Source organism: Miniopterus schreibersii (assembly GCF_964146895.1).
Source record: "Miniopterus schreibersii genome assembly, chromosome: 10".
NCBI lineage: Eukaryota > Metazoa > Chordata > Mammalia > Chiroptera > Miniopteridae > Miniopterus > Miniopterus schreibersii.
In genome coordinates this window covers 11,418,238-11,445,183 of record NC_138110.1, presented here as the reverse complement: position 1 = coordinate 11,445,183, position 26,946 = coordinate 11,418,238, and the positions used below count along the sequence as shown (strand labels likewise).

The 26,946-nt window shown below is 43.2% G+C and overlaps 1 protein-coding gene across 1 annotated transcript in view; it reads right to left on the bottom strand.

Annotated features, from left to right (window-relative positions):
• Positions 1-1,657: 1,657 nt before the first annotated feature.
• Positions 1,658-26,946, bottom strand: part of KDSR (3-ketodihydrosphingosine reductase) — a 36,099-nt gene continuing 10,810 nt past the window's right edge. Inside the window, exons 4-10 of the mRNA XM_081150015.1 lie at positions 23,826-23,891; positions 23,536-23,631; positions 16,329-16,520; positions 11,830-11,913; positions 8,723-8,806; positions 6,078-6,179; positions 1,658-3,933 (exon numbers count right to left, since the gene is read on the bottom strand). Coding sequence (XP_081006141.1) covers positions 3,814-3,933; positions 6,078-6,179; positions 8,723-8,806; positions 11,830-11,913; positions 16,329-16,520; positions 23,536-23,631; positions 23,826-23,891 — 744 coding nt within the window. The 3' untranslated portion in view covers positions 1,658-3,813. The remainder of the gene's footprint in view (positions 3,934-6,077; positions 6,180-8,722; positions 8,807-11,829; positions 11,914-16,328; positions 16,521-23,535; positions 23,632-23,825; positions 23,892-26,946) is intronic.

Sequence of the window (26,946 nt, the reverse complement as noted above, 5' to 3'; positions counted from 1 at the left end):
GGTTCTCTCTCCCTCTCTCCCCTTCCTCTCTCTCTAAAATCAATAAAAACATATCCTCAGGTGAGGATTAAAAAATAAAATAAATTAAAAAAATAAAAATGTTTTTAGAGTTGTGACATCAAGCAAATGTAAAATACCTATTATCGCCTCCTCAAAATAGCAAATCTGCCATCACTGGAATGAACTAAATGAGATTTAGTCCAGAAAAACGGAAGGTTATAATTAGTAGGAAGTTTTAAAAACTGAGTTACTAAGAATTAAAAGAAATGAGACAAAGCATCTTGAGTCTGAAAGTATGAGTATCTAAGTGTCGAGTGACTAAAAACAAGTTTAAATTAGAATATGATATAATAAAATTAAGTCTGTTGATGATATAGTTCAGTTAAAAAAAAATTATTATAGCATTGCCTTCTTCTAGAAAGACAATGACATACAATTCTTGGAATGGAAGCAACTATTACCAAAATACTTTGTCATCTAAATGTTGGAGTCTCTCAATATTACCTTTCAATATATGGTTTAACATAACCAAATAAAGACTACAACTCAACACCAGTTATTAATGCACAGAGGCTATCATTAAGAGAAAAAATGCTTTTTCAGCTGTGAAAATTAAATTTAAAAAATATAGGAAAAAACAATTCCCTTGACTCTGTTTTAGTGAAGAAAAAAAAAGTATTTTTTATACCTTTTTCAACTACAAAGGGTCCCAACATTTCAGAATTTCTCTGGCTGAGTGGCATTAAACATTTTAAAATACATAGACTCACAAATATGTTATAATAAAGCAGTACAACCAACCTGGCAGCGGCAGGCTCTTCAGAACTAAACTTGCATAAATGAGCTGCTGCTGGTCAGAGAACCAACATTTCAACAGAATTATAATTAAATTCCCGCCATAGGGAAGACTGATCCACTTCTAATATGACAGAAAGCACTGGATCAATGTGATCCCTTAAAAAAAATTTTAAAAAGCCAGTAATTTCCCTAATAATCTGACTCAGGGCTTTTTCTTTTCTTCCCCCAAGAAAAAGGGCAATGTAAAAAAGTTGTACAAGAAATGAGCCAAAAACATAAAAAATAGAATTTGCCTTGTGACATTTTCATTTTTTTGCTGAAGTCAGATTTTTGCATGCTGCTGCTTAAATGTCTATAATCCCTTTATCCAAAATCCTTCAGGCCAGGTGCGTTTCAGAATTCACAATTCTTTGCATTTTGAACAGGTAGTATGGGGCATATACTGGATGTGACGAAACACTTCCACAGAATCTGGGGCAATCCCCATAATCAAACCCAATGGTAGTTCTTCAGGTGAAATGAATGAAGTCCATGAAGTGGTATGAATAAAAATTATAATAATTTCACGTCAGTTTATGTCAGGTTTTCCTATCAAGTGAATTATGGCACCAAATTTAGATAGAAAAAAAAAAGCACCTTAGTTCGCAAAGCTTTTTGGATAAGGGACTGTGGATCTGTGACGTCTCTGACAAGCCCATTCCCTGACATCGTGATCTCCACAAATCTGCTCTCATGCCTCAGCATCAGCTACGGGTTGGGGACATCATCTCCCACCACAGAACAGGGGTCCAGGCAGCAGATCACCTGCAGTCACAGGACTATCTATGAGGACACTTTGAGAAATAAATATTGAAATAACTACTGTTAATTACTTTTATTAAATGAGACACCGTCTTGGACTAGATTTCCATAGAGACCAGCAGAAGATGCCAACATGTGAGGAACACTGATGAGAAAAGAATAAAATTGAGAAAAATCCAGATATGAAATGTAACTGTTTTCTTCAAATTAGGAAAATACAGCTCTTACTCGACTTTAGAGTCTGCACAATTTGACTCCGCAGAGTTTGCAGACAATGGCGACCTAAGACTGAAAGATTCATGACCCCATGAGGGCATCAACCCACCCCCATCAACTGCACTGAAATCATCCCAAGCAACTTAAACATTAAATAGTAATTTCTTCTGTCTTTGATAGTGTTTAATGTGCCATTCTCACATCTTGATTAATAAGACCCCATGGATTAGAGCCATTAAACATCTCACTTTTTTTAAACTTAAAAAAAAAAAAAATCCTCACCCAAGGTCATGCTTAGAGAGAGAGGGAGAGAGAGACATTGATGTGAGAGAGAAGCAGCGATCGATTGCCTTCTGTAGGCCCCCCATCAACCCTGCAACCATGCTCCCGACTGGGGACCGAACCAGCAACCTCTTGGTGCTGGGGATGATGCTGAGCCACTCTGGCCCGGCAGGCAAACATCTTACTTTTAAAAAATTAAGTCAAGAGGTTCAAACGCTCAAGAGCAAAAAAAGCTTTGCTATGGTTTTTTGGTCTTTAATCTTTTGTAGAGTTTCTTTTAACAATAAAAAAACACCAAACTTTCCTCTTTGAAAGCAGTGGTCTGTTCTCACCCAGATGAGCTGGAAGGTGCTCCAGACACGCATCCTGACGGCAAGGAGGGGGCATCATGTCGTGATGAAGGTGGCCGTCCTTACTCGAAGGAGCACAAGGACAGGACGAAGCAGGTGGCTCTGGCTAAGACTCACCAGAGGCACTTGCTATGGAAATCCACCAAATGAACGGCAGGGCCCGCAGTCTGGACGCAGCGCGCAGGGCGAGGTTTCCGGAGCTGAGCCGCTCCAGTGACCACGGCGCTTCCCGAGCACGTGCTCCAAAGGGAACGTTCTCAGGGTCGCTGCGACGGTCACAGGAACAACGGGAAGTCGTTTTACTTCAAAATCTAGTATCTTCGAGATTGGCTTTGGTGTCCAACTTTCTTTTCTTAATGAGTGAAATTTAAATATGTGACGCCAGCCTTTCCTAAAAGCTACTATCTACCACGAGAACATCATCACACTGCTTCATTGTTTTTCTTAGTTTTCGTTAGTTCGTGAATGAATTGAAAAGGTCAAATCAGAAATTTTTAATGGATTGTTTTTTATGTTTTTTCACAAAAATATTAGAGTAGTAGAAGCAAAATTGGGAAGGAAAAGACGAGCAGAATAAACTATAATGGAATGAAACTTCAGCTCATTGTGGCTAGTGAAAAAAATTGTAAACATTTAGGCTTCTAAGATTTTATTTCTCTTCAAGAAACATTTTAGGAGGCTGCCTTTCCCCACGAGTGAAAAATGAGAAGTGCCCGAAGCGTTTGAATCTAAAGAAGACAAGAAAGCATTCTTTTTCTGACTGGAAAATGCCCATCTCCTTCCCTTCCCTGCACTGCCCTCTCCCATCCCCCTTGGAGTTTCATAGGATCAGAGAGAGAATCCACAGGAGTCCACTGGCAAGAAGCACAGTGAGCCAGGGATTCATCAGCAACGCGTAAACTCATCTTGAATAAAATACACTAAATGAAAGAGAAAAGAGAAAAAAAAGCCCCAGAAACCCATAAACTGCCTCTCACGGAAGGTTTAAGAAGTCCTCACAACATCTTATGTGTCATGAAGTAGATTTCTGGACTTGATCTCTATGGGGGAAGAAAAGAGTAACTAGAGAAAATGTAAATGATCACTCTGGAATCCGGTTAACAACCCTGCTCACACCTATTACGTCCCACACCGTCATCACCTCTCCACCCAGGGATCAGATGCTCTCCTATTCCATGTTTGCATAGTATTAATAATATTGTCTGCAGTTGAACCTCTACCCCCTCGCTTTGCAGCCAGGTTGCCGAAGTCCGCTGGTCCCATCTGACATATTCAAAGCAATACCCAAGTGTCTGTGGGCCAACAACTGGGTCCCATCCAGCAGCAAGCTGCTCACATTATTTAGAAATATCCTTTTCCCAAGGTTTTAGGCAGTTTTGTCTGCAGTTTCATATTTTGCTCTTTCTATCATGCAGCGACGAATTATGTTGTCGAAGCTTCCAAGGTAAAACAAAGAGAGCATACGGAAAAGGCCCATGGTGACCACCTGTAAGAAAAAGATAGACCCATGAACTCAGCCAACAGTACAACACAACAGTCACTTCAAGAGATTTTAGGATATGTCTCTAAAAAATAGTTTTCTGAGCCACATTTTCTCATCTGCTGCAAGGATACATACAATGAAAACTTTGTTAGTGTCAGTAAAACATTGAGGACAGAAGCTGTCGGCTCTGCACCACTGGATACACAGTGCCTGCCAGATAGGTAACCACAGAATAGATGTCCAATTAACAAATTCAAATTAAAGAACAAAAGAGGGATTCCTAGCAGTCTTGAGGTTCTAATAGCTAGGGAAAATTCACTCTGGCATTTCAAATATCCAAACTACAATCAAGGCTTTTTGGTTTAAGATTTATGTTCTGGTTACAAAGTCAGACCATATGCCGGGTTCTGAGAACAGATATAGGCCTGCCCTCCAGGAACTTAGTCCCCAGCTGCAAAGACAATCAGTTGGAGAAAGACAATTACTGTTTCAGGGTTAAGATGGCAAATAACCATATCCGCTAACTTTCACTTTTTACTCTAAAAGACTCACTACCAGAATCTCAAAATGGAATTCTTGAAAGGCATAAAACTGCAAAGAGAAACATTTTCAAATATGCAAGGTCTCAAATTTGCCTCCCGCACACCCTTTTTACAGAAAGCTACTAGAAGTAAACAGCCACCGTGAGGGGGACAACAAAGAAAGGTAAAGTCATGTGAACCAGGAGGCAGGGGACCCCAAACAAGAGAGAGGCAGAGGCGTTCCCCAGGATGACCGTAAAGGCTGAGGGGAGGGTCAACCATGCACAGACATAGGGGCAGGTTTCAGGAGGAATTTGTTCCAGAAGGTGAAGCTGACAGAGTACCTGATCTTTCTGAGCAAAGAAGAAGACAGTCATTATTAATAACACACAGAAATCGTACACTAAAAGGAGCCGTAACAGTTCAGGGAAAACAAAAGGTTGTGCAAAAAGGGAAATTCATTATTTCTATATTTCATAGCTCAGCTGTGAATAGCACTTAAATAGCCATAAAAATGATGATCCTAATGTGGATGGAACATCACAACCCAAGGGAAAGAAATGTATCCAGACTGAGTTCAGGACGCAGGCACCGGCTGAAGCTTTAGATCTGACATCACTCAAACAGCCGTGGGAGAATGAAGGCGGCCCACAGGGGCTGTGCAGCACTCACGCGCGTGTTCCACGCAGGCATTCTCAAGTTCCTGCCCCGCGCCAGGCACCGCCTGTGTCCTCAGAGAGCTTAGGTCTACTAGAGCGCCTACGCCGGAGAGGGAATCACAACATCGCGGGTGTATCACAGAGAAAAGAGGAAACCAACAGCTAAGTCATTCGGACCTTCGTCTGGATGCGGTCTACCGCACCTAACTCAGCCCTTTGTTATAACTGCCCATCGGCACCGGCAGCCCCAGCTCAGGCAGCCCTCCCGCCCTCTCCTTGCCCTCCATCCACCCTCTCTTGTCCACGGGGTTGTCTTTCCAGAGCAATCCGTCTGGTACAACTCAGTCACTTTCCACTACATTAGCATCACCGTGCATATGGGTCTCTCCCACCAGACTGTGAATCCCCTGGAGTTCACACCTGATTCTTCAGCAGCAAACACAGCACCGAGCACTTCAAGGAGCAGTTAAGTGTTTGCGTCCTGGATGAACTATAGTAGCCATTACGGTGGGGATTGTGTTGAGTCCCTTACTTCTATCTCCCTAAGTTGGTTATCTATGTTCTGACTCACCTAGACAGAGTGTTCTGGTCTAATATCCCAGTACTGTCAGGCAAGGCCACCCCTAAACTACTCTAGACAGAGGAGAATTCCATTTTCCAAACACTTCAGATCAGAGGAGAGCCCAGATTAATGCCCAACCACGGAGACAGCATTTTCTCTCTGCGTCTGCAGGGCCCAGCACTGACAGCTTCTTCCCAGTCCAAATGCCCCCTTAAACCTTTCACCTATTTCCCAGTGACATCCCTCGTAGAGGAAGGGAAAAAGTTGATACTTTAATAAAAACTTTTTCACTTGCTCAGATCAAGTTGCTAAGTCTTCCTTTATTTAGCCTTTCCTCATCGAGGTTTAATGAGAGGCACTATCTATCTGTCTGTCTGTCCATCTGCTGTCCACAGCACAGCTTACCTGCTGGAGCCCTTCGGTAATAGAAGTGACTGGAGACATCCCGCAGGTCAGGGATGAGAGCATGTACCCATCCGAGCCAACGGAACTGTTAAAATTTCCTTGCTGGACAGAAGAGAAAAAAAAGAGGCAATAGTAGTTATTAACCAATTCAACGTGTCAGAAACAGGGAAGCGTGTCATTTAAGTGGGGTAAGAGGGTAACAGACCATGGGCCGCAGCTCAGAAATGAATGTGGCCTTGGCAGAGGGGCTGAATGGCTAGATGGAAGGTTCTCAAAATATGGGTCAGTCCATGGGCCCTGGGTGTCCATGAAGCGGGGGGGAGGTCCATGAGGACAAAACAATTCTCATAATAATACTAAAGCGCTAAAGTCCTTTTTCTCTGAGTGACATCTGCAAAATGATGGCTCATTAGCACAAACCACAACAGTGGCACCTCTCCACTGCCACACACACCAGCTATAATAAATACAAAGAAAATAGAAATTTTGAAAGAGCTTATAAAATTTTTAAATGTCAATTTTGCTTTAAAATGCTCTTGATAAGGCACGAAAATGAATCATTTTATTAAATCTCAACCCTTGAGGCCATGTCTTCTTAATATTCTGGGTAACAAAAGGAGACTCCGCTGTGCACCAAACCCAAGGGGCTGCTGCCTGGAGACATGCCCTCTTCCTACGGCCCACGTCATGAAACTTGTTTTTTCCATGGAATACCATTTTTACATCAAAGAACCATGAACAGACAACCTACGGTTATTCACGCTCGGTATTCGGAAAATATCTTGTAGACAATCAATGAAATGAGCAGTTTTTGTGGCCAGTGTTAAAATCTGAGCTTTCCATGAAACTGTCAGCTTCCTGGTATGTGAACTTTTATAAGATCATCAGCGACATCAATGAATATAATTTTTTGGGTAACGCAGCAAACCCATATTTTCCAAATGACTAATGTATGATGTTCCAAAATCATGAACGGGTACAAAGCACTCCAAGTGCAAAGACCAGTGGGTTTTACTGCAACAGAGAACAAAGGTTCATTAATGGAGTTTCCAATTCCACACAGCAACTAACCTCTAAGAAACTACCATTCATCCAGTTTGGGTTTAATACTAAAAAAGAATGTCCACAATGATCTGAAAAGCCTATAAAATACCCCTCCCTTTTCTAACTACACATGTGTGTGTAAGGCCAGATTTTCTTTCTGTCCCTCATTCAAAACCACATATGACAACAGACTGAAGGTAAAAGCAGCTCTGAGAACCTGGCTGTCTTCCAAGAACACAGACATTGAAGAGACGACCGAAGTGTGAAACCAAGACTCTTGTCTCACCAAAAGTTTGTTCTGAGAAATAATTATGGTTGTAAATATGTTACACTAAAATATAATGGGCTGCCCGGCCGGGTGTGGCTCAGCGGTTGACCATCGACCTAGGATCCAGGCGATCGGGGTTCGATTCCAGGTCAGGGCACATGCCCGGGCTGCGGGCTCGATCCCCAGTCGGGGGTGTGCAGGAGGCAGCCCATCAATGACACTCTCATCACTGATGTTTCTATCTCTCTCCCTCTCCCTTCCTCTCTCTGAAATCAATAAAAACATTTTTAAAAATGTAGTCGGTTTATTATTTTAAATGAATTAATAAATATTTTTAAAATTATACAGTTTTCACTTCTAATATGGCAAACGTAACCAATGTAAACCAAAGTTCTCTGGGGTTGTCAACCATTTAGAGTGTAAAGCGGTCAAGAGGTGAGGAAGTTTGAGCACCACCAGACAAAATGAATCCTGCCAAGATACAAAGAGCTGTTTCAGATCATTAAAAACACAGAGTGTTTGCTTTCACTGGAGATAAGCAGGAAAAACAGAGCCCGCCCCATCCATGGTGCCGACTTTCTATGCCTTTGAACACGGCAGGGTCAAGTTCTCCCAACGTCTGCATGTGTTTTAACAGAGTCTGAGATTTCCCATTTTCTGCTCTGGTGGGCCTCAGGCACAGCGTCCTGACACGTCTCATTCCAGTGGTCCCCAAATTTCCTAAGTTCAGTGTGAGCCTAAGGTTTACAGACATCCCTCATAATTGGCTGTTTGGCTGCGCTGTGGTCACAGGAATATTGTCAAAAGCCTGCGTGCGGCACATGCGCTGTTCTACAAAATAGCACGTGGTTTCTGAAGGTACACTTTTTGGACTCCAAATTAACTCAGTAGCCCAGATGCACGTGGCTGGGTTGACAGGGGATGGCCCAGTGGGCTGGCTGTACTTTCTTACTAGTGAACATTTGGGAAAAGGATTCTGTGAACCAGGAAGGTGAAAGACAGCTGGTGGGTCTGGCAATCAGGAACCTCAACTAATCTAGAACTAAAAGTCCTGTGGGAAAGAAGAGACAAAGCAGCATGCCACATGCAGTATATAGAACACACGCTGACACATCACAGGTCAGTCTCATTTTCTCTCTAAAGGACTAATGTTCCCAGGCACCCACACTGATCAGTCTACTCCTAAGGTTAAGATATATAATTCATTTCCAGAAGCCTGCTAATTAACGTGGAATCGATAACGTGTCTGGGGGAAGAAAAGCAGAGTCCCATATTAGATATGATGAATCTGACTGGCCCAAAAGATATAATAAATAAAATCAGGACGACTTACTATGGCATCTTTAACAATCTGTTTGGCCACTTGCTCTGGTGTGCAAATAGACGTGGTCTCTGAAATAAGACGGGTTTCCAAAGGCTAAAGTGGAAAAACGGACACATCAATACCATTAATTTAAAAAATCAATCATTCTTACATCCCCCTTCCCCCGATTTATAAATAATTCCAGTTCTCTACCTTTGAGTAGATTCCTATTTTGAGAATTAGGTCCATCTGGATTCTAAATCAGTTTCTACCTGGTCATTGTGTAAAATTCAGCCCAGTAGCTGAACCCAGACAAGGAGGCCCTGGCCACACTCTCTGTAGGACGTGGGGTCTCAGCTCCAGCGAGGACCATCAAAGCCTGAATGAGAACCCATCACTGGTACAAGACCAGAAACACCCCTCCTTGAGTCCTCACTGCTGGCCAGACACCTGACTGATGGTGTTTACGAGGAGCCTAGACTGGGTGCCCTGAGCAAGTCTGCTCTTGTGACCTGCATCTCTGCTCTCACCGTCCGCCCAGGCCTGCAGAGGACTGGCACCTGGACAGAGCTGGGGTCCTGAGCAGGGACAGCTGCAGCTCTGCTCAGCACCACAGCTGTTTCTTAAAGGACCTGCGAAGAGGCAATGAGGAGGCTGGAAGATAAAACGTAGCTGTGTGCTCTTACTAGGTGGGGACATCAGAACCCCAAATCTTAGCCTTTTGTTAAAGGTCAATCTCAATTGTCACTGAGGTCAAAAAGCCTTCCGTGAGCTCTTAAGTGGCAGCAATTTCTCTTTCCTTGAACATGTCTGCCTTAATATATATTATAGCTACTTGAGTATTTACAATTTACCTCCTAAGTTCTTCATGGGCAGGGTCTTTCTCCCTGGTTTTTTTGTTTGTTTGTTTTTTGAGTCTTCTTTGTGGAAACCTGCACACAAATGCTCAAAAACTCTTTAGGGACTTTCAGTCAGAAGTTTCAAAGCTGAAGCCTTAAACTGCATGAAACTATAATTTGTATTTAGCATGCGGGCTTAAAAGAATTAAAATTAAAACCAGAATATATCTTCTTAAAATAGAAAAGCACAGCACTTCATGAAAGTCCAGTACGTCTTGACAAATCTGAATTAGGAGAAAGGCCCTTTTGAAAGGGCCGCCATTCACTCTTCCAAACCACCAGGCTTGTACAACCCCAGGCGGTCAACACACATTAGATTTAAAAGCACTATGGCGCCCCCTAAAGGGCTCACAGACCAGTGCAGGATTTGATTTGCCCTGAGAAGTCCGTCCAGCATTTTAGTGGAGGGGAAAACCCCCACCCAACCTAACATCAAAATCAAATCTTCACAGGGAAATCTCCACCCTGTCAGTGTTGGCTTCATACTACAAGACTGCGTAGCAAATGCTGCAAATCCGCTTAGCAGGTTCCCTGCTTATTCTAAGACAGACATTTGGCTTAAATTTACTCCTTTGAAATAGCAGTAATTTTCAAAGAGGCAGAGCCGAAGAGAAATGAATAGGAAAAAAGCTTCTAAATCATAAACACCTTTTAGCAAATATACGGTGTGTGGAGTGTAAGTGCCCATTTTTATGCTGTGGAGCTTCACACTGAGCATTATTACGGAAGAGAGGAAAACAAGCAGCGCCAGTGCAGGCGGGAAGTTCTGACTCCTTTCTCCACTTTATTGATTTTGCTCGGTGACTACTATGCATCACGGCATGGAGGAGGTTCCTTAAAAAAAATGCAAAGCTTGTATTCAGCTCAGGACCACCGAGAGTCCTGTATATCATGTAGGTGCCCAGCGGTCATAAGCACCATGGAGAAATAATAAAGCCAGAGGATGGTGAATGCCCAGGGGTGCTGGCAGAGCCGCAGAGGGCAGGGAAGTGGCCTCTGTACAAAGATGGGAAGACACAGGGGAATCACCCACGCAAACATCCAGAGGGCACAGCAAGAGTGAAGCCCGCAGGTGACCACAGGCCTCGCAAGCTCACGGAACCGAGCATAAGAGAAGAAATGCTGTGGGCAGGTAGGTGGCCGAGGTCCAGACAACTGTGGGACCTTACAAGGCTCAAGGCCTTTGGATTCTGTTCCAGGCACAATGGGAGCCACCGGTACCGCACTAACATGCAGCCACGACCAACATGCAATGTTTTATTTTAACTTGAAGTTACTTAAAAGTATATAAAATTAAAAATTCAATTTCTCAACCCCACTTGCCACATTTCAGGTGCTCAAAAGCCACAATCTGACTACCATATTAGAGAGTAAAATGCAGAACAGTTCTGTCATCCTAGAACATTCTATTGGACCATGCTGCCCAAGAGGTGTTCGTTCTTTCGGGTTTGTTTTCTGTTTTGTTTTTGCACAAGAGGGTTTTAAACAGGGATGTGACAAGGCCTGACTTAAGCTTCACAAAGGTCACTATCGACTTCATACAGAACAGACCCCAAGGGAGATGAACAGAAGCAGGCAGACCACTCTGAAGGCTAATAAAGGAATTCGGGCAAAAAGATCAGTGGCTGTTACTGCTGGAATGGAAGTGACATGTGCAGTTAAAAAAACAAACAAACAAACAGGTCCGATCCACAATATATTCTGACAGTGGAGCCAAGAGGCAGACTGAAGCTGGCTTATCGGTTTCCACCTGAGCAGCTGGGTGAACGGTGGGCGCCAGGTAATGAGAGGAAAGTAACAAGGGGAAATGAGAGGAAATCAAAAGGTCCGTTTTGGAAATGTTAAGTCTGAGGTGCCCATTAGACCTCCACAGGGAGACAATGGAACAGCCACCGGGTCTTTAAGTTCAGGGGGAGAACATGATTTTTAAAGAATATCGTCTCATTAGCTAAAAATCCAGGCTGTACTCTCTCCATCATAAAGAAAACACCTTAATAATTCAATAAGGCTTCAAAGATTATTAGCAAAACTCATGGCCTTTGAAAATATGGCTGCATTGTCCAAGATCTGAAATGAAAGTTTCAAAAAGTTCAGAGGCCTCTAGCTAGCACCTAAATTGAAAGAAACTCAATTTCCTAACTGATGAAAATGGCCTGTGGGCTGAAGTGTGAAAAGAGAAAAATCAGAAAACGGGTTTCCGATGTTAAGACCTGAATCGGGGCACAGAGGAATACTTACCTTTGTTTTGTTTTCTTCTGCAAACCCAGGGGTGTCCGTGTCAGGTGGGTAGGCGACGGTGACATAGACATTATATGGCTTCACCTGCATTTCAGAAACAACAGATGCCCCTTCGGTAAACAAGATGCAATTCCCGTCCACCCTCGCCAGCCCGCACTGCGTGCCACGCATGTGTATGTAACAAACTCTGCCCTGATTTCCTCAAAGGTGGCCCAGACCAACAGGTCATTCTGTAAGTGCAGAACCACCACCCACGATCTGAGTCAGGACACGCCTCCCACGCCTCTCCACCAAAGTCATTTAGAAATAAAGACAAAAAGCTCATCCTAACTTCTGCTCCAGAAGACAGCTGGTCCTAAGGTACGGCCACTCACCCCTTCTTGGTTTCTTCCCGCCCACTGCTGCCAGTGACAAACAGACAACGCTAAAAGGAATCCCCTTGGTCTCCCGGCCCTCTGCGTGCCCCTCGGGTTCAAGGCGAGGCCTAAGTCTGCTCCTCCACCGTCAGGCTGCAAATGTGTTTTCCTCTACGCTGCTTCTGAAACTCCTGTTACAGTGATTTCATCTACAGGATATGCTGAGGTCATTCAGACCCCTTCCTGTGTTCTTCTCGTGACACCCAGACCCGGGTCTAGAACTGTATGCACCCCGAGAAGTTTGCTTGTTCAGGGGCTCTCTGTGTAGCCAGCCCTGCCCGTGAGGGCTCAGGAGTCACTTCCTCCTTCACAGAACTGGCCAACAGGAATCTTCTCGCAGGTGGAACCCCCAAGTCAGCTCAGCCAAGCACCTCTCTTGCGGACAGCCTCGTATCTCATTGACATAGAGAAACCCTTCCAGTTTATCGTCACAGCTCCCTCCCTTACCTGGAACCCCACCTGCTCCTGGATGGAAGAACATGTTGCCCTTAGGCTTGTTGACCTCACCGCTATGCCTCTACATTTAAACGTTCCCACTCATAAACACCTCCCCAACAATTCCAGGACACAGCTTGGTCAGGTGGGACACACCCTTTCTAAAGCCCTGCTCTACCGACTCTTAGCGACTCTAAGGGTGATGGTTCATACCATCAAAATCTCTGCCATGACCTGTTTGCCACTGGCTCAGTGTTTGGTCCCCATGAATTGGAAGTGGGAAGGCAGCTGGTACTAAGGTCGGCCACTCAGTGTCTTAAGGATGCTGAAAAAACACAACAGGACAGCCTAATGCAACAGCCTCGGAGAGCATCCCGTGGTCCCCTCTTACCATAGAGCCCTTTTCCCCCTGTGGGTGGGGGAACTGTGAGCACAGTTCTGAAGCCCGTTGGAGGTGCTGTAAGGGCCCAGAGAAACCTGCAGACAGAAGGTCCTGGCCAGCCAGCCTGGAAAGTGCAGTAGCAAAGGTGACACCTCTGTTGGTTGGGCTCCGGTGCACCTAAAGCGCCAGAGCTCATTCCCTCAGCACAGACGGGCGTGTGGCTTCAAGGCCCAGCTATGCTCCTACGTAGCTCCGGATCTGGGCCAGGCAGTGAAGCTGATGAGCAACGTTCTCTTCCCCTGGCTTTTGAGACTTTAAAACTCTCCCATGGCTTTGCCCTCTGTTGTGCACAGACCAGAGAGCTCACACATGGGACATAAAACCGAAAGCAACAAACCAACAAACAAGACAGACAAACAGAAACGCACAGACACAAGGCGACAGTACAGTGGTTCCCAGAGGGGAGGGGGGTGCGTGGCAGTAAAGGTAACGGGGTCAAATACACGGCGACAGAGGAAGACTTGACTTTGGGTGGGGGGCTCACAATGACATAGATGACGTACCATAGAAATGCACCCTTGAAACCTATGTAATTTTATTAATCAATGTCACCCCAATAAATTTAATAAAAAAAGAAATTTTTAAAAAGCCAGTAAGTGGTTACTTCTGTGCTGCCGTGTCCCCAATGGTAAGGATGGTGGCACATAAGCCAATGTAAGACAGCATTTCAAAGCAGTGTTTCTCAAACTCAAGGTTATGGCCGGGTGGGAAGGGGGGGCAGAGGGGCTGAGCAGGACGACACCAGAGAAGGACAGGAGCCCTAGTTTTCTTACATGGGGTCTCTGCTTTCCCCCAAAATTAACTAAAATCTTTAAATGATGTATCTGTACTTAAGAGACTGAATTTTTAAAAAGACAAATGTAACGAAGCATTCTTTCAGAACTGTTCACCGTACACACAGCATTTCTAGGGCCTGACGTTAGTTTTGGGGCAAGGTTGTGGGGTGGACAGGAAGACTTAAGAGTTAAACCAAAAAGGGTTATCTAAAGTATTTAACGTTTGAGCGATTCTCTAAGATCTGTTTCATTCACAGAAACCACCACCACCTTGGCCAAAGAGACTCAATTATCCATGTCTCAAAAACACAGCACCGGAAGTTTGCAGGGAAATATTTGTTATGATGAGGGTTCGACTTTGAACAAACTAGATTTGGATTACTGAATTTATTTCCCCCCAAACCTATTCTTCATGATACAGGTTTTCTTCATTTTATTTTCTGTTTACGTCAGGACATTTTCAATGGAGTCCAAATACAGACAGAAGTCAAGCCAACTGCCAGGCCCAGCCCAGCTATTTGCAGTGTGTGAATCACTCTTGTCACAAAGAGGCTGCAGGGGCTCTGCACTAGCAACGTGTCCCTCTTCATTAACATCTCCATTCTACCGGAAGTAAAACCAGGCCACTCACATTATACACTTTGCCCTAAATTAGTGAATCCTGAGGTGGGTCCACAAGATAAGATGTAGGGGTGAAAAGCCCTAATGGGCAGAGCTGTCATTTCCAATGCCCTTCACCTGCTAGGTTTCTAAGACCACAGTCCAGGATTGAGACAGCCAGTGAGATGAATCAGGGCCCTTCTGACCTGAATTACAGACACATCTGCTGCAGGAGAGAGGCAAAGGCCAAGCCCAAAGCTGTGGGCTTTGTTACTATTTCGGTCACAAAGTCGTGCTTTGAGCAACTCCAGGAACTTCTTAAAAACTCAGTTTTCTGATCTATAAGGTAACATCGTCTGCCTCACATATTTCACAAAACTGTTATAAAAATAAAATGGTGATTTATGAAGGGACTTTTCAAAGTAAAAGTTGCAAAAGAAATTCCAGTATTCTTGTTTGAAATTTCAGTCATATGTGTACTCTTGGCTACTCATATTATAATGACTGATTATTGGTTAAAAGTATTAAGCAAGTTGATGAAAATGAAGTTTGGGGTGATTCCTTTCATAGGAGAATGGCACGGCCTATCTGTCCCTAAGTGGCATCTCAGGATTCTGTCACTGACTGAACAACTCGTCTACCACAATGCTCGTCCAGTATCTAGGCAGTGTGGCTCTCTATGTACCATCCAGGGCTCTTCTAGGGATTTTCTATTCAGGGGTCAGCGAGCTATGGTCTGTGGGCCAAATCTGGCCCTTCACCTGTTTATAAATAAAGTTTTATTGGAATAAAGCCACAACCATTCATTTATGCATTACACATGGCTGTTTTTCTGCTATCACAGGAGACTTGAGTAGTTATGACAGATACCACCTAACCCTCAAAGGCTAAAATATTACTATCTGGTCCATTACAGAAAAACATTTTCCTTCTCCGGATCTAAGTCATTAAATGAGATTCTCAAATCACACTGTTACTAGAAAAGAGGGTTGGCCACAATGAATTCTCTTCTGGGTTTTACATCATGATACAGCGTTATACTTCTGCATATACTGCGACAGTGAAACTCTGCCTTGCCTTTTTCAGTGCATGACTCTGGATAGATAAGTGTGATAGTCTCTAAGCATCCCCATGTGACAGGAATGCAGAAGTCTATTTCACACAGCTGAGTGTCAGGCTGTCACGTCGTGACAAGCACTTGCTCTGATACTAATCCTAGTCTCACCCTTCCTCTGCAAAATGTGCTATTAACTGTGAAAACAAAAGGCAATCACTTGTATCAATATTTTTTTAATGAATTAAAATAGGAGTATTAGGAGAGCCAAATGACTTTTTTTTTTAGCCCAACCCTCTCATTTTATAGATAAGTAAACTGAGACCAAGTTAAATGATTAGTGTAAAAGCTGAGAGCTAGACAGCTTCACCTCTCCCCTCACACACATGCTAGGTCTATTATTCAGACATAAAGGACAGATCTTTTTGTTAAAGACACATCTCTAGAGAATAAAATACCTGGTTAACCCTATTACACACACTCACACAGTATCAGGCCAATAATGCAATGAAGACATTAGTAGTACTTTGTGTATTAAATTAAGCAAGCAAAAACATCACAACCATTTTGCCTGTCACATCTAGAATCATTTTATGCAATAAAAAAATGTTAGCTTTTTAACTGCAAAATTCAAGCACCAAACCAGTTCTCTTTCACTAATGTCAAATCTACAAATCTTTAACTCAATATAACAACATGTGTAAAGAAGCTACAAACTAAAGGGGAACATTTGCTGAGCCCAGAGGAATAAATATAAAACCGAAAACAGCATTTACCTCCATCTGCAGAGCTTCAGCCAACCCCTTGATGGCAAACTTGGATGAAGAGTAGGCCGTGAAACCGAAGAGTCCCACCTGTCCCGCCTGGGAGGACAGAAAGACGATCCTGCCCACCCGGCGCTCCTTCATGGTGGTGATGACGGCTCGGCTGGGGTACACACTGCCCAGGTAGTTGATGCTCATTAGTTTCTGCAGGGAGCAAAGAGGCCATGAGGCGTGAGGAAGGTCAAAGCCACAAGGCTGCGCTCCCAAGAACTCAGTCTGCTCTCCAGTTGGCAGTTCTTCAGTGGAGCCCAAGAGACTGGGAGCTCTGTGGATTTGTTAAATGAACGAATGATTGAGTGACCCTGTCAACGAGCCACGATGCTTAGGATCTACCATCTGAAGTCTGTCTCAGGCCGATCTCACATTCTCACCATGACCACAGTTATGTCTTGGCTGAAAACGGGTCAAAATTAGTTTTCCCCTTGCAGGTGGTGCTTTTTGAAAGAGTTTTAGGAATGAGATTCCAAATAGGTCCAGCCCTTTAGTTCCATGCGAAAGAAAGACTGGGACAGTGGTTAACAGCATGGACTGTGGTGTGAAGGTTTGGCTCTACCATTTACTACCTATTTGACAATAAGCCAGGAAGTCAAACACTCTACTTATTTCTGCAGCTAAAAGCTGGGTTAATAATGGTATTATCTCACAGGGTTGCTGCAAGGACTACAAGAGGAAACACAAGTTGAGTGCTAGTATAGCACCTGACCCACAGTAAGTACTCAATAAATGTTGGCTCTTATTTATGATGGGTAAGATTTTACGTAAGTATCCACAGTGTATTTATTTCCCCTCATCCAGGGAACTGTTAAAAATCTTACATTTTAACTTGAAAATCTAAGACTACTTGCATTAAAATGTTTTTATGTTAAAAGTCTTGTAAAAATATTAAATCTATCACCATGTAAAACCAAACACTTCACTGGGGGAACTTCTGAGTCCACCATTAAATGTTAACTCAATAGAATGTTCGATAACTTCTAGAAATAATGACCAGAAAAACCAAGAGGGGGAATATTTATTCTGTAAGTTTAGAAAAAGCAGAGGGCAGACTGGATGTACACTGTGACTGGAACTATCTCAAATATTAAATAAAAGCACATGTACACAGGAGTGAACCCAAGGAAATACAGGAAATTATATGTGATTGTGTTACCATTTTCCTACAAATGCCTTTTAATATAATTATATTGTTATAATAATAAACATTCTCTAAAACAGTACTTGAAAAAAGATGGCACACTGAATCCAAGTGTTAACCTCAGTTCCCTTCAGAGACCCCATTAAAATGTCAGTAAAAATTTATATTTTTAAGGGTAAGAATCCACAAGAGCAAAGAAAAATAGGAAAGAAAATAATAGCAGTAATAGTCTGGAAGTTGAAGAACAGAATGACAAGTGATAACCAGCTTAACAGAAAGCTGAATGCTAAGCAAGAAGCAGAGAAACTAAAAAGCAGGATTGTACCACAGAACCCTCAAAAGCCTCAAGTATCTCAGGGAGGCTGAAAGACAGGAGTATCGACTAAGAATCTGTTTTTTAAAAAAAACAGTCAGAGAAGCAAATTCACAATTATAATCAGAGACTTCAATACCACTTTTCAATAATTGATAGAATAAGTAGACACAAAATCAGTAAGGATACAGAAGATTTATGTATCAGTCAACTGGACCTAATCAGCACTAATACAACACTTCACCCAAAGCAGCGGAATACACATTCTTTTCAAGTGCACAAGGAAGGGCTATGGGATAGACTGTATTCTGGGCCATAGACAAATCTCAATAAATGTGAAAAGATTCAAGTCATGCGAAGTATGTTGGCTGACCACAAGGGAATTAAACTGGAAATCAACAGGAGAAAGATTTCTGAAAAACACTCAAATATTTGGAAACTAAACAACACACTTCTAAATAACCCGAAGGACAAAGCAGAAACGAAAAGGGAAATTAAAAAATATTTTTAACTGAATGAAAGTAAAAACACACATGGTCAAAACTGGTGGGATGCTACTGAGCAGGACCTGGGTGGAAATGGGCAGCCCTTAAACATCTGTATTAGAAAAGGAAAAAGTCCCCAAACCAATGACCTCGGCTTCCACCCAACGAAACTATAAAAAAAAGAGTGAATTAAAACAAAAGCAAGCAGAAAAAAGGAAATAATAAAAATAATGGAAGAAATCAATGAAATAGAAAACAGAAAAACAATTTTAAAAAATCAATAAAACCAAAGGCTGGTTATTGAGAAAATCAAGAAAACTGATAAACTTCTAGTCATCCCGGTCAGGAAAGAGAGGGGACACACAAATGATCACTATCAAGAATCAGAGAGGGGACATCACTACAAACTCTATGGATATTAACAAAAGGATAATAGTGGAATATGACGAATAACTTTGTGCTAATCAATTCAGTCACTCAGAGGAAATGGACAAATTCCTTGAGAGACGAAAAAAACCTCGGAATTCACCGGTGAATTCTACCAAACATTTAAGAAAGAATAATCCCAATTCTACACAAACTCTTCCAGAAACCTGGAGAAAAGAGAATACTCCCCTACTCGTACCACGAGGCCAGCATTATCCTTCCTCTCAAACCAGAAAATAACATTATGAGAGAAGAAAATATCCCTCAAGAACATAGAAATAAGAAAGCATAGCCAAGTGTGATTTCATCCTAGGAATGAAAGGTTGATTTAACATGTGAAAATTAGTCAATGTAATTCATCATATTAATAAACTAAACAAACACAACCCTATGATCATCCCAATGGATACTAAAAAAGCATTTGACGCCAGGCTGGGTGTGGCTCAGCAGTTGAGCGTGGACCTAGGATCCAGGCAATCAGGGTTCGATTCCCGGTCAGGGCACATGCCGGGGTTGTAGGCTTGATCCCCAGTCAGGGGCGTGCAGGAGGCAGCTGATCAATGACTCTCTCATCATTGATGTTTCTATCTCTCTCTCTCTCCCTCTCCTTTCCTCTCTCTGAAATCAATAAAGATATATTTTAAAAAAGTAAAAATAAATAAAAATTAAAAAGCATTTGACAAAATTCAACATCCATTCCTTATAAAAGCTCTCAGCAAACTAGGAACAGAAGGGAACGTCCTCAACTTGATAAAGGGCATCTACCAAAAACAAAACTACAGCTAACATCACATTTAAACATTTAAACTGAATGTTTTCTCCCTAAGATCAGGAACAAGACAAGAAAGTCTGCTCTCACTACTGTACTGGAAGTTCCAGCCAGCTCAATAAAGGTGTCCAGAAGGGAATGTTAGATGTAAAACTGTTGCAGGTGGCATGATCCTCGATGTAGAAAATCCAATGAGCACTAGAATTCATAACTGCGTTTAGCAAGATTGCAAGATCAACATCCAAAAATCAACTCTATTTTTCTACATTAGCAATGAACACTCAGAAACTGAAATTTTAAAAAAACACATTTATATAAGCATCAAAAAAAAAAAAAAATACTGAAAAGCAATGTGCAAGACCCACGCACTGAAACTATGAAACCTTGATGAGAGAAATGAAAGAAAACCTATGTGAAGATATAGACCATGTCCACAGGTTAGAAGACAATATTGTTAAGATGTCAGTTCTCCCCAAGTGGGCCTATAGAGTCAATGTAATCCCAATCAAAAATGTAAAATAACTCTCATTCATATCCACAGGTAGAAAAAACAAGACACAGCTTCAAGAAGCCACAAAGAAAAGCATTAAAAAGGAAAGTGAAGTGTGTTGGAGGTCCCCAAGTTCACCTCCAGTTTTGTGATTCATGGGAAGGCCTCACAGGATTCTTCTGCACAGAGTTGTGCTCATGACTAAGATTTATTACAGTGACGGACAAAGAGCTAAATCAGCAAGGGCAAAAGGCACCCAGGGTAGAGTCCAGAGGACACCAGGTGCAGGTCTCCAGGTGTCTGCTGCTCTCGGAGTCACACAGGGCGGGCTCACGTCCCTGGCAATGAGTTGTGACGACAGCACATGCAAAGTAGTGTGCACAGGCATCTTATGTGCGTGTGAACGTCAATAAAAGTAAAACTTAAAACAAGGAGCTAAACAGAAGTAACTGAGATAGAATTTAAACAAAAATGAATCCCCAGCTTCAGAAAATGCATCATATGTGGTGGTGTGTGTTCTAACAGTGCTCACTGATCATAAGCCCATGACTCGACTTGACCAGAACAAGGCAAGTGCCCGAGCCCGAGATGGGAGAGGGCAGAGGGCAGAGGGCAGAGGGGCCTTGGAAGGTGATGGTCCCCAGCTGCCTCCATTCAGGGCAGCCAGGGGAAGAAGGGCCTTTCTGTAAGGGAACTAAGGCCAGAGAGGGCCTCCTGGTCTGAGACCCTGTCACTGGAATAGAGGCCCCAGGTTTGGGATTAACAGTCCTTTGTTTTTAGAAGGCTAGTTCTCACTGGGGCTGGGGTCACTTCCAACATCCCCTATCAGCCACTTGAGTCTTTGTGCTGACCTGTCCCTGCCTCCTGCCTGCCCCCTGCCCCCCACACTTCATGGCTGCCCAATACTCTACCTCTATCCACTTCCCAACATCACCATTTCTTTCCTTAACGACCCCAAAAGCTCCTAAAAGTCTCCCTGACACAGTGGGAGATCCTTTAAAAACCGCAGATCACGCCACTGCCTAGCCTAGCTTAAAACTTGAGAGGCTCCAAACTAAAACCCATACTGCAGACCTGGCCCCTGCTCCACTCCACCCATCCCTTGGGCTGCTCTGGCCACACAGGCCTGCTGGTCCGTCCTTGCGGTTGCCAAGCTCCTCCCACCAGGGGCCTGGGCAGCTACTGGCCCTTCCACCTGAGATCTCTTCCCAGGTCCCTTTCCCCTAGTTCTCCAGGTCTCAGAGTCCCCAGGCTGGGCCTCCATCCACACCACCTCACAGAGCCCCATTCCTTTCCCCACGGCACGTACCAGTCTGAAATCACACTGCTGTCTGCTTGCTCCTGTGGAGACCGGCCCACATCACCGGGCCAAGACTTTATTTTCTCGCTCACCACAGAACAATGCTGAACGCACAGAGGCTTTCTCGAGTATTTGTGGGTTGAATGAGTAGCAGGGAAAGAACATTATTATTTACTAAGCAGCTGCCATGGGCTAAGCCTCACGCACACATTATGTTACTTAATTCTCATAGCTCTGAGAGCTGTCTATCCGGTTCAGAGATGGGAGCTGGGGCCGGAAAAGGAAGGAAGATCTGCCTGAGATAAGAGAGTGAGCAAAGGGTCAGACTAAAAACCATTAGATCTAAGACCTCAAACTGGTTTAGCCTGATGCCAGAGTCTGCCTTTCTCTCTGCTGTACCTGCTGCAGAGCAGAGAGCAAGAGTCATTCGGGTGGCTGCAGGTGTGGAGAGATGCAGGTGTGGAGAGATGCAGGTGTGGAGAGATGCTGCAGGTGTGGAGAGATGCAGGTGTGGAGAGATGCAGGTGTGGAGAGATGCTGCAGGTGTGGAGAGATGCAGGTATGGAGAGATGCTGCAGGTGTGGAGAGATGCAGGTGTGGAGAGATGCAGGTTTGGAGAGATGCTGCAGGTGTGGAGAGATGCAGGTTTGGAGAGATGCTGCAGGTGTGGAGAGATGCAGGTGTGGAAAGATGCAGGTGTGGAAAAGAAATAAATTGTGAGTGTTGATTTTTTAAACAAAAGAGGGGGGCGGGAGGGTGGAATGAAGGAAGGAACAGAAAGGAACAGTGTGAATGGGAGACTGAAGGTTGAGAGAAAAGTGAATTTTTAAAAAAGATTAGAATTGTGCTTTTTTGTTGTTTCACAAGCTTCATATTATTATTTTCCTCCTCCTTCACCTCACCTACGTCACACTGTCTGCCTGTCACTGACACCCACATACAGGCATTTCCCTGGTACTGTACAGGTAGTTTCTTCCATTCTTGCTCACAGTTACACACCCTACAACACAGTCATTCAGTTTCTTCCCACTTCCATCAGACGCACAGTGCAAATCACCCGACTCCCCCTGTCCCGGAGCAGACACGCCCTGCTTCCCAAGATCCCAGCTGTAAAACAGGGCATTCATTTATTACAACCCTGCATCTAATCACACCTCAATCCTCTCGGCCCTCTACTCTCCGTCAAGGGGAGTCCACTGATTGTCCCTCTGTATCATCTTACACGCGCGCACACACAAACACACACGCACACCCTGCTCTTGTGCTGGCCACCCCTGAACTCCCTCCCTCACCATTTCAGGCCAAGGTCACTACTACAACTATTTCCCCCAACTGATTCTTTATACAGCTACTGAAATAATCTTCAAAATGCCCCTTGATTACTCACAGATAAAGGTACGCCAGTCAACCATGTTTATGCCTAGTTGATAAAGGAGCCTTAAGACTCTCAAGCCCCAGGTAAGGCACCACTCTGATTATATTACATCTGAACTCTCCCAACTTGACTTTAAATCACAGAGTTCACAGTGCCTTCCCACAGGGCCCCAGAAGCAAGATATCTGAGCTACTGCTCCAACAGTCTCCTCTCCTAAAGGGTATACAATTCTACTTCACAGACTAAAGCATTTAAAACCCATGACTATGATGAAGCTTCGTAGAACATTAAGAAAAAGGTGGCTGATGCAATGTCAACTAAAAAAATCTTTTGCACTTAAAGATTTCAGGTCTGATGTCCATTTCTTTAGGGCTGAAATAAATGTCTAGGAGAGGAGGTTCCATGTCAAACCCATATAAAAATATAATCATAAATATGATGCATTATTTTTTAAATTTTGATTTGAGAACTCTTCAAGAATCTGCTCAGCTTTTTGGTTTTTCCATGTTAAAAATACTGACACTTAAAAAAAAATTAAAAAGTAAAAATAAATAAAAATACTGACACATGAAAATCCAGCATCTGCCGGCTTACACACAGGGCTATTACCTCAGGAATTCGTCACAGTCATCTGTTCCAATTTTACAACTGGGAAAACGAAGGTTGAGGGACTCATCTAAACCATTAAGGCTGGACAGTCATGGCAATGGGACCAAAAGCTTGTTCAGGTTTCTTCCAGTCTCCTAAAGCTTCTATGACATCTGGACACACTTCATCTATCTCACTTGTAAAGCCTTTACCCAAGGGCCTTGTTCTAGTTTTAGTGTATGGGCTACCCCATAATCAAAAAAACAAATTTTACTTACTTCAAAAGTACTAACTTCAAGATCTTCAAATTTTCCTGACACTGACATTCCTGCACAGTTTACAAGCATGTCCACTGGGCCCAGTTTCTCCTGTGCCTGGAACAATGTATCAGAGCACACATTAACAAAGACAAAAGAAGAATCACTCAGTAGCAAATCAATGCCAATAAATAAAATCTATAAAACTATTAGATCTCTTAGGAAGATTTACCAATTTCAAACCACATAGCAAAATGCTAAGAACCAAACAAAAGGCACAGGAATTAATTCCAATTAGCCCAACCTCTTACTTGTTTTATGACATTCTCTACTTGGCCATAGTCTTGGGATACATCAACTGATATACAAAGCACCACCTGTTAGAAAGAGAAAATAATGATGAAAGCTATGCAGGCATCTGAGACTATTTTTAAAAGATTTTTTAAGATTGAGGACGATTCTTTCCAAAAGATAAGGAGTCCAAGTTTGGATGCACCAATTGCATGATTTGAAATCTGTTGACAATGCAACTAGCACAGTCTAATTTTCTTGGCAGTTTTCATAGAAAACTATTTTGAGCAAACTCAGAAGAAATGTTGGTCAAGGGTACAAACTTTCAAGGTATAAGATGGGTAAGTTCTAGAGACCTAATGTATAGCATGAAGGTTGTCATTACTAATACTGACCTACTGTATATTTGACATTTACTAATAGCAGATCTTAAGTGTTTCTCACCACACACACAAAAAGTAACCATGGGAAATGATGGATGTGTTAATCACCTTGATCGTGGTAATCATTTCACAATGTAAACATACATTAAATCATCACATTGTACACCTTAAATATATACAATTTTTATTTGTCAATTACACCTTACTAAGGCTGGAAGTAAAAAAAAAAAGAAAGAAATGTAAAATTGCTCCTCTTGAGATACCACTAATCTATAGTGACAGACAGCAGGTCGGCGACCACCTGCAGCCAGGAGGGAGGCAGGAATGGCCTGCAAGGGGAGAGGCCCAACTCTGGGGGAAGCAGAAAACGTCTTGTATCTGCATTTCAGGGCTAGTTTCACATGTGTATATACCTTTAAATGGGTGTGGTTATTAAAATGAACACATGCATTACATAAAGAATACATAAATTGTACATAAATAGGCTTAAAGAACAACTCCCCTTGGAGCAATATCAGAGCTGTGACTGCCCTGTTGGGACTGAACACCAGCAGGTGGAATAGAGAGAGATGCAGACAATATCTACTAGCAGAAGCCTCCTCAGCCTGGGCCCTGCTCGGAGGCTGGGCCATGGGACATTATCTTAGGAGAACAAGGGTCGATCTTGGTCTGCGGGAGCTGAGCAGGGAGCTAAGTCATGTCTGGTTCCTTCTGAGTTTCACTTGAAATCCCTGCCTCTGGACTGACAGCCACTCAATAGATTCTCTAAACGAGGGGTCAGGGAGCCCAGCCCCAGAGCCCACCTGGTACAAACCAGCCATGACCAGGGATGCGCAGCCCAGACGGACGGCAGGAAGGGTTAACTAGCTGAGCAGAACCTGAAAGGCTGCGGTGACCTCACCTGTACAATAAGGGTGCCAGACACTATCAATGACCAAGATCCCTCCTGGCTCTAAGAAACTGCACTGTGAGAAATGAAGCCATGCATGGGAGGCGAAAGGGATGAATGGCCATGGGGTTTTCAGGCAGGAAGTTTTCCTTAATGCAGGGAACCCCATCCAATGATCTAAATTCCTAAGGAAAAGAAAAACCCCCCTTCGCAAATGTGCCGTGACGTATTCCAGACTCATGAAGGTTGCCCTGGACTTTATCCCTCTATCACTGCACAGAATACAACTGTTTAAAAAGGGAGCAGGGCCTGGCTGGTTTGGCTCAGTGGTTAGAGTGTCGACCCATGGACTGAAGGGTCCCAGGTTCGATTCTGGCCAAGGGCACGTACCTCGGCTGCAGGCTCAGCCCCAGTTGGGGCGAAAGTGGGAGGCAACCAATCACTGTGTCTCTCTCTCATTGATGTTTATTTTTCTTTCTCTCTCTCTCTCTCCCCCTTCCACTCGCTCTGAAAAAGCAATGGAAAAAATGTCCTCTGGTAAGGATTAAAAAAATAATAATAAAATAAAAAGGGAACAGGAATCATGGGATTTATTTCTAAACATGCCTTTTTATACATTATTAAATCATTTATTACAAATAAAACCTATACCTCAGACAGTGAAATTTAAAAAAAAAAAAAAAAATGTTAACAAATTACCAGAAAAAAAATGCCCACAGTGCACTGCTTATGCTAAGAGTCACGACAAGCTCGTTCTGGGCCCTGCAGAAGGTCAGGCCCCTCTGGCCCACCCCAGCCCGGATATCTTCCCCATGTTGAAGTCAAGAACCATCCACAGGACCTAAAGTCTTGGATAGATGAGGAGGGGGCAAGAGTAACAATGAGGTTCAGAGCAGAGAGCTGGTGCTGGCGGCAGGCAAGGCTGGCTGGCCCTCAGCCTTGAGCATCCAAGCTCCCTGGTTTTAGACGATACTTCCTTCTCTATCAGAAGTTAACAAATATGAGGGAAAAATGAGGTCTGCTGAGCTGGCAGCTTGCAAACATTTGTGGGCTTCAGAGAAGGGAGTATAGGCAGAGGCCACGCTCTTAGAGAAAAACTCGCATGTGTGCACAAGGAGACGTGAATGAGGATTTCTACCTGTAGCAAAGAATGCAATAGCACAAAAACCAAAAGCCCAACAACAGGGGATTGGTTAAATAAACTCTGGGATACCCAATACTATAAAAGATGAGACCTTTATTTTTTATTGACATGAAAAGATCTCTAATATGTTCTGGTGGGAAAAAGAGGCAATGAAAACTACGATGAAATATGATTTGAAACCCACCGAAAAGGCAAAAGTTAGAAAATCGGCTAATACCAAGTGTTGGCAAGAATGTGGGGCTACAGAAGTCAGCAACCACATTGGTGGGAGTGTAACCATTCTGCTGAGGTTGAAGACACACGTATACTCAACTCAGCAATTCCATTTCTGGGTATATTCCATTCTTGCTCATGTGCATAAAGAGCTAAACTTCAGTAATAGCAAGAAGCAAAAATAACAAAGAAACTGGAAACAACCTAAATATCTACCAACAGTAGACTTGATGAACAAAAAGGTAGTCTATACATATAAGACAATCCTATATAGCATTAAAAAAAGAATGAGCTTTATGCAGCAACACAGAGGAACTTTAAAAATAGTATCAGGTGGAGAAATCAAGTTGCAAGAGGATCCATAAAGAATGACATCATACAAATCTAGAGAGAGGAAAAGTAAATTAGTAATGCACTGGGGCTGGGAGGGGTTGGGAGGGAATGGGGAGTAGCTGTTAATGGGTATGGACTTTCTTTATGGGGTGATGAAAATGTCCTTACACGAACTCTTG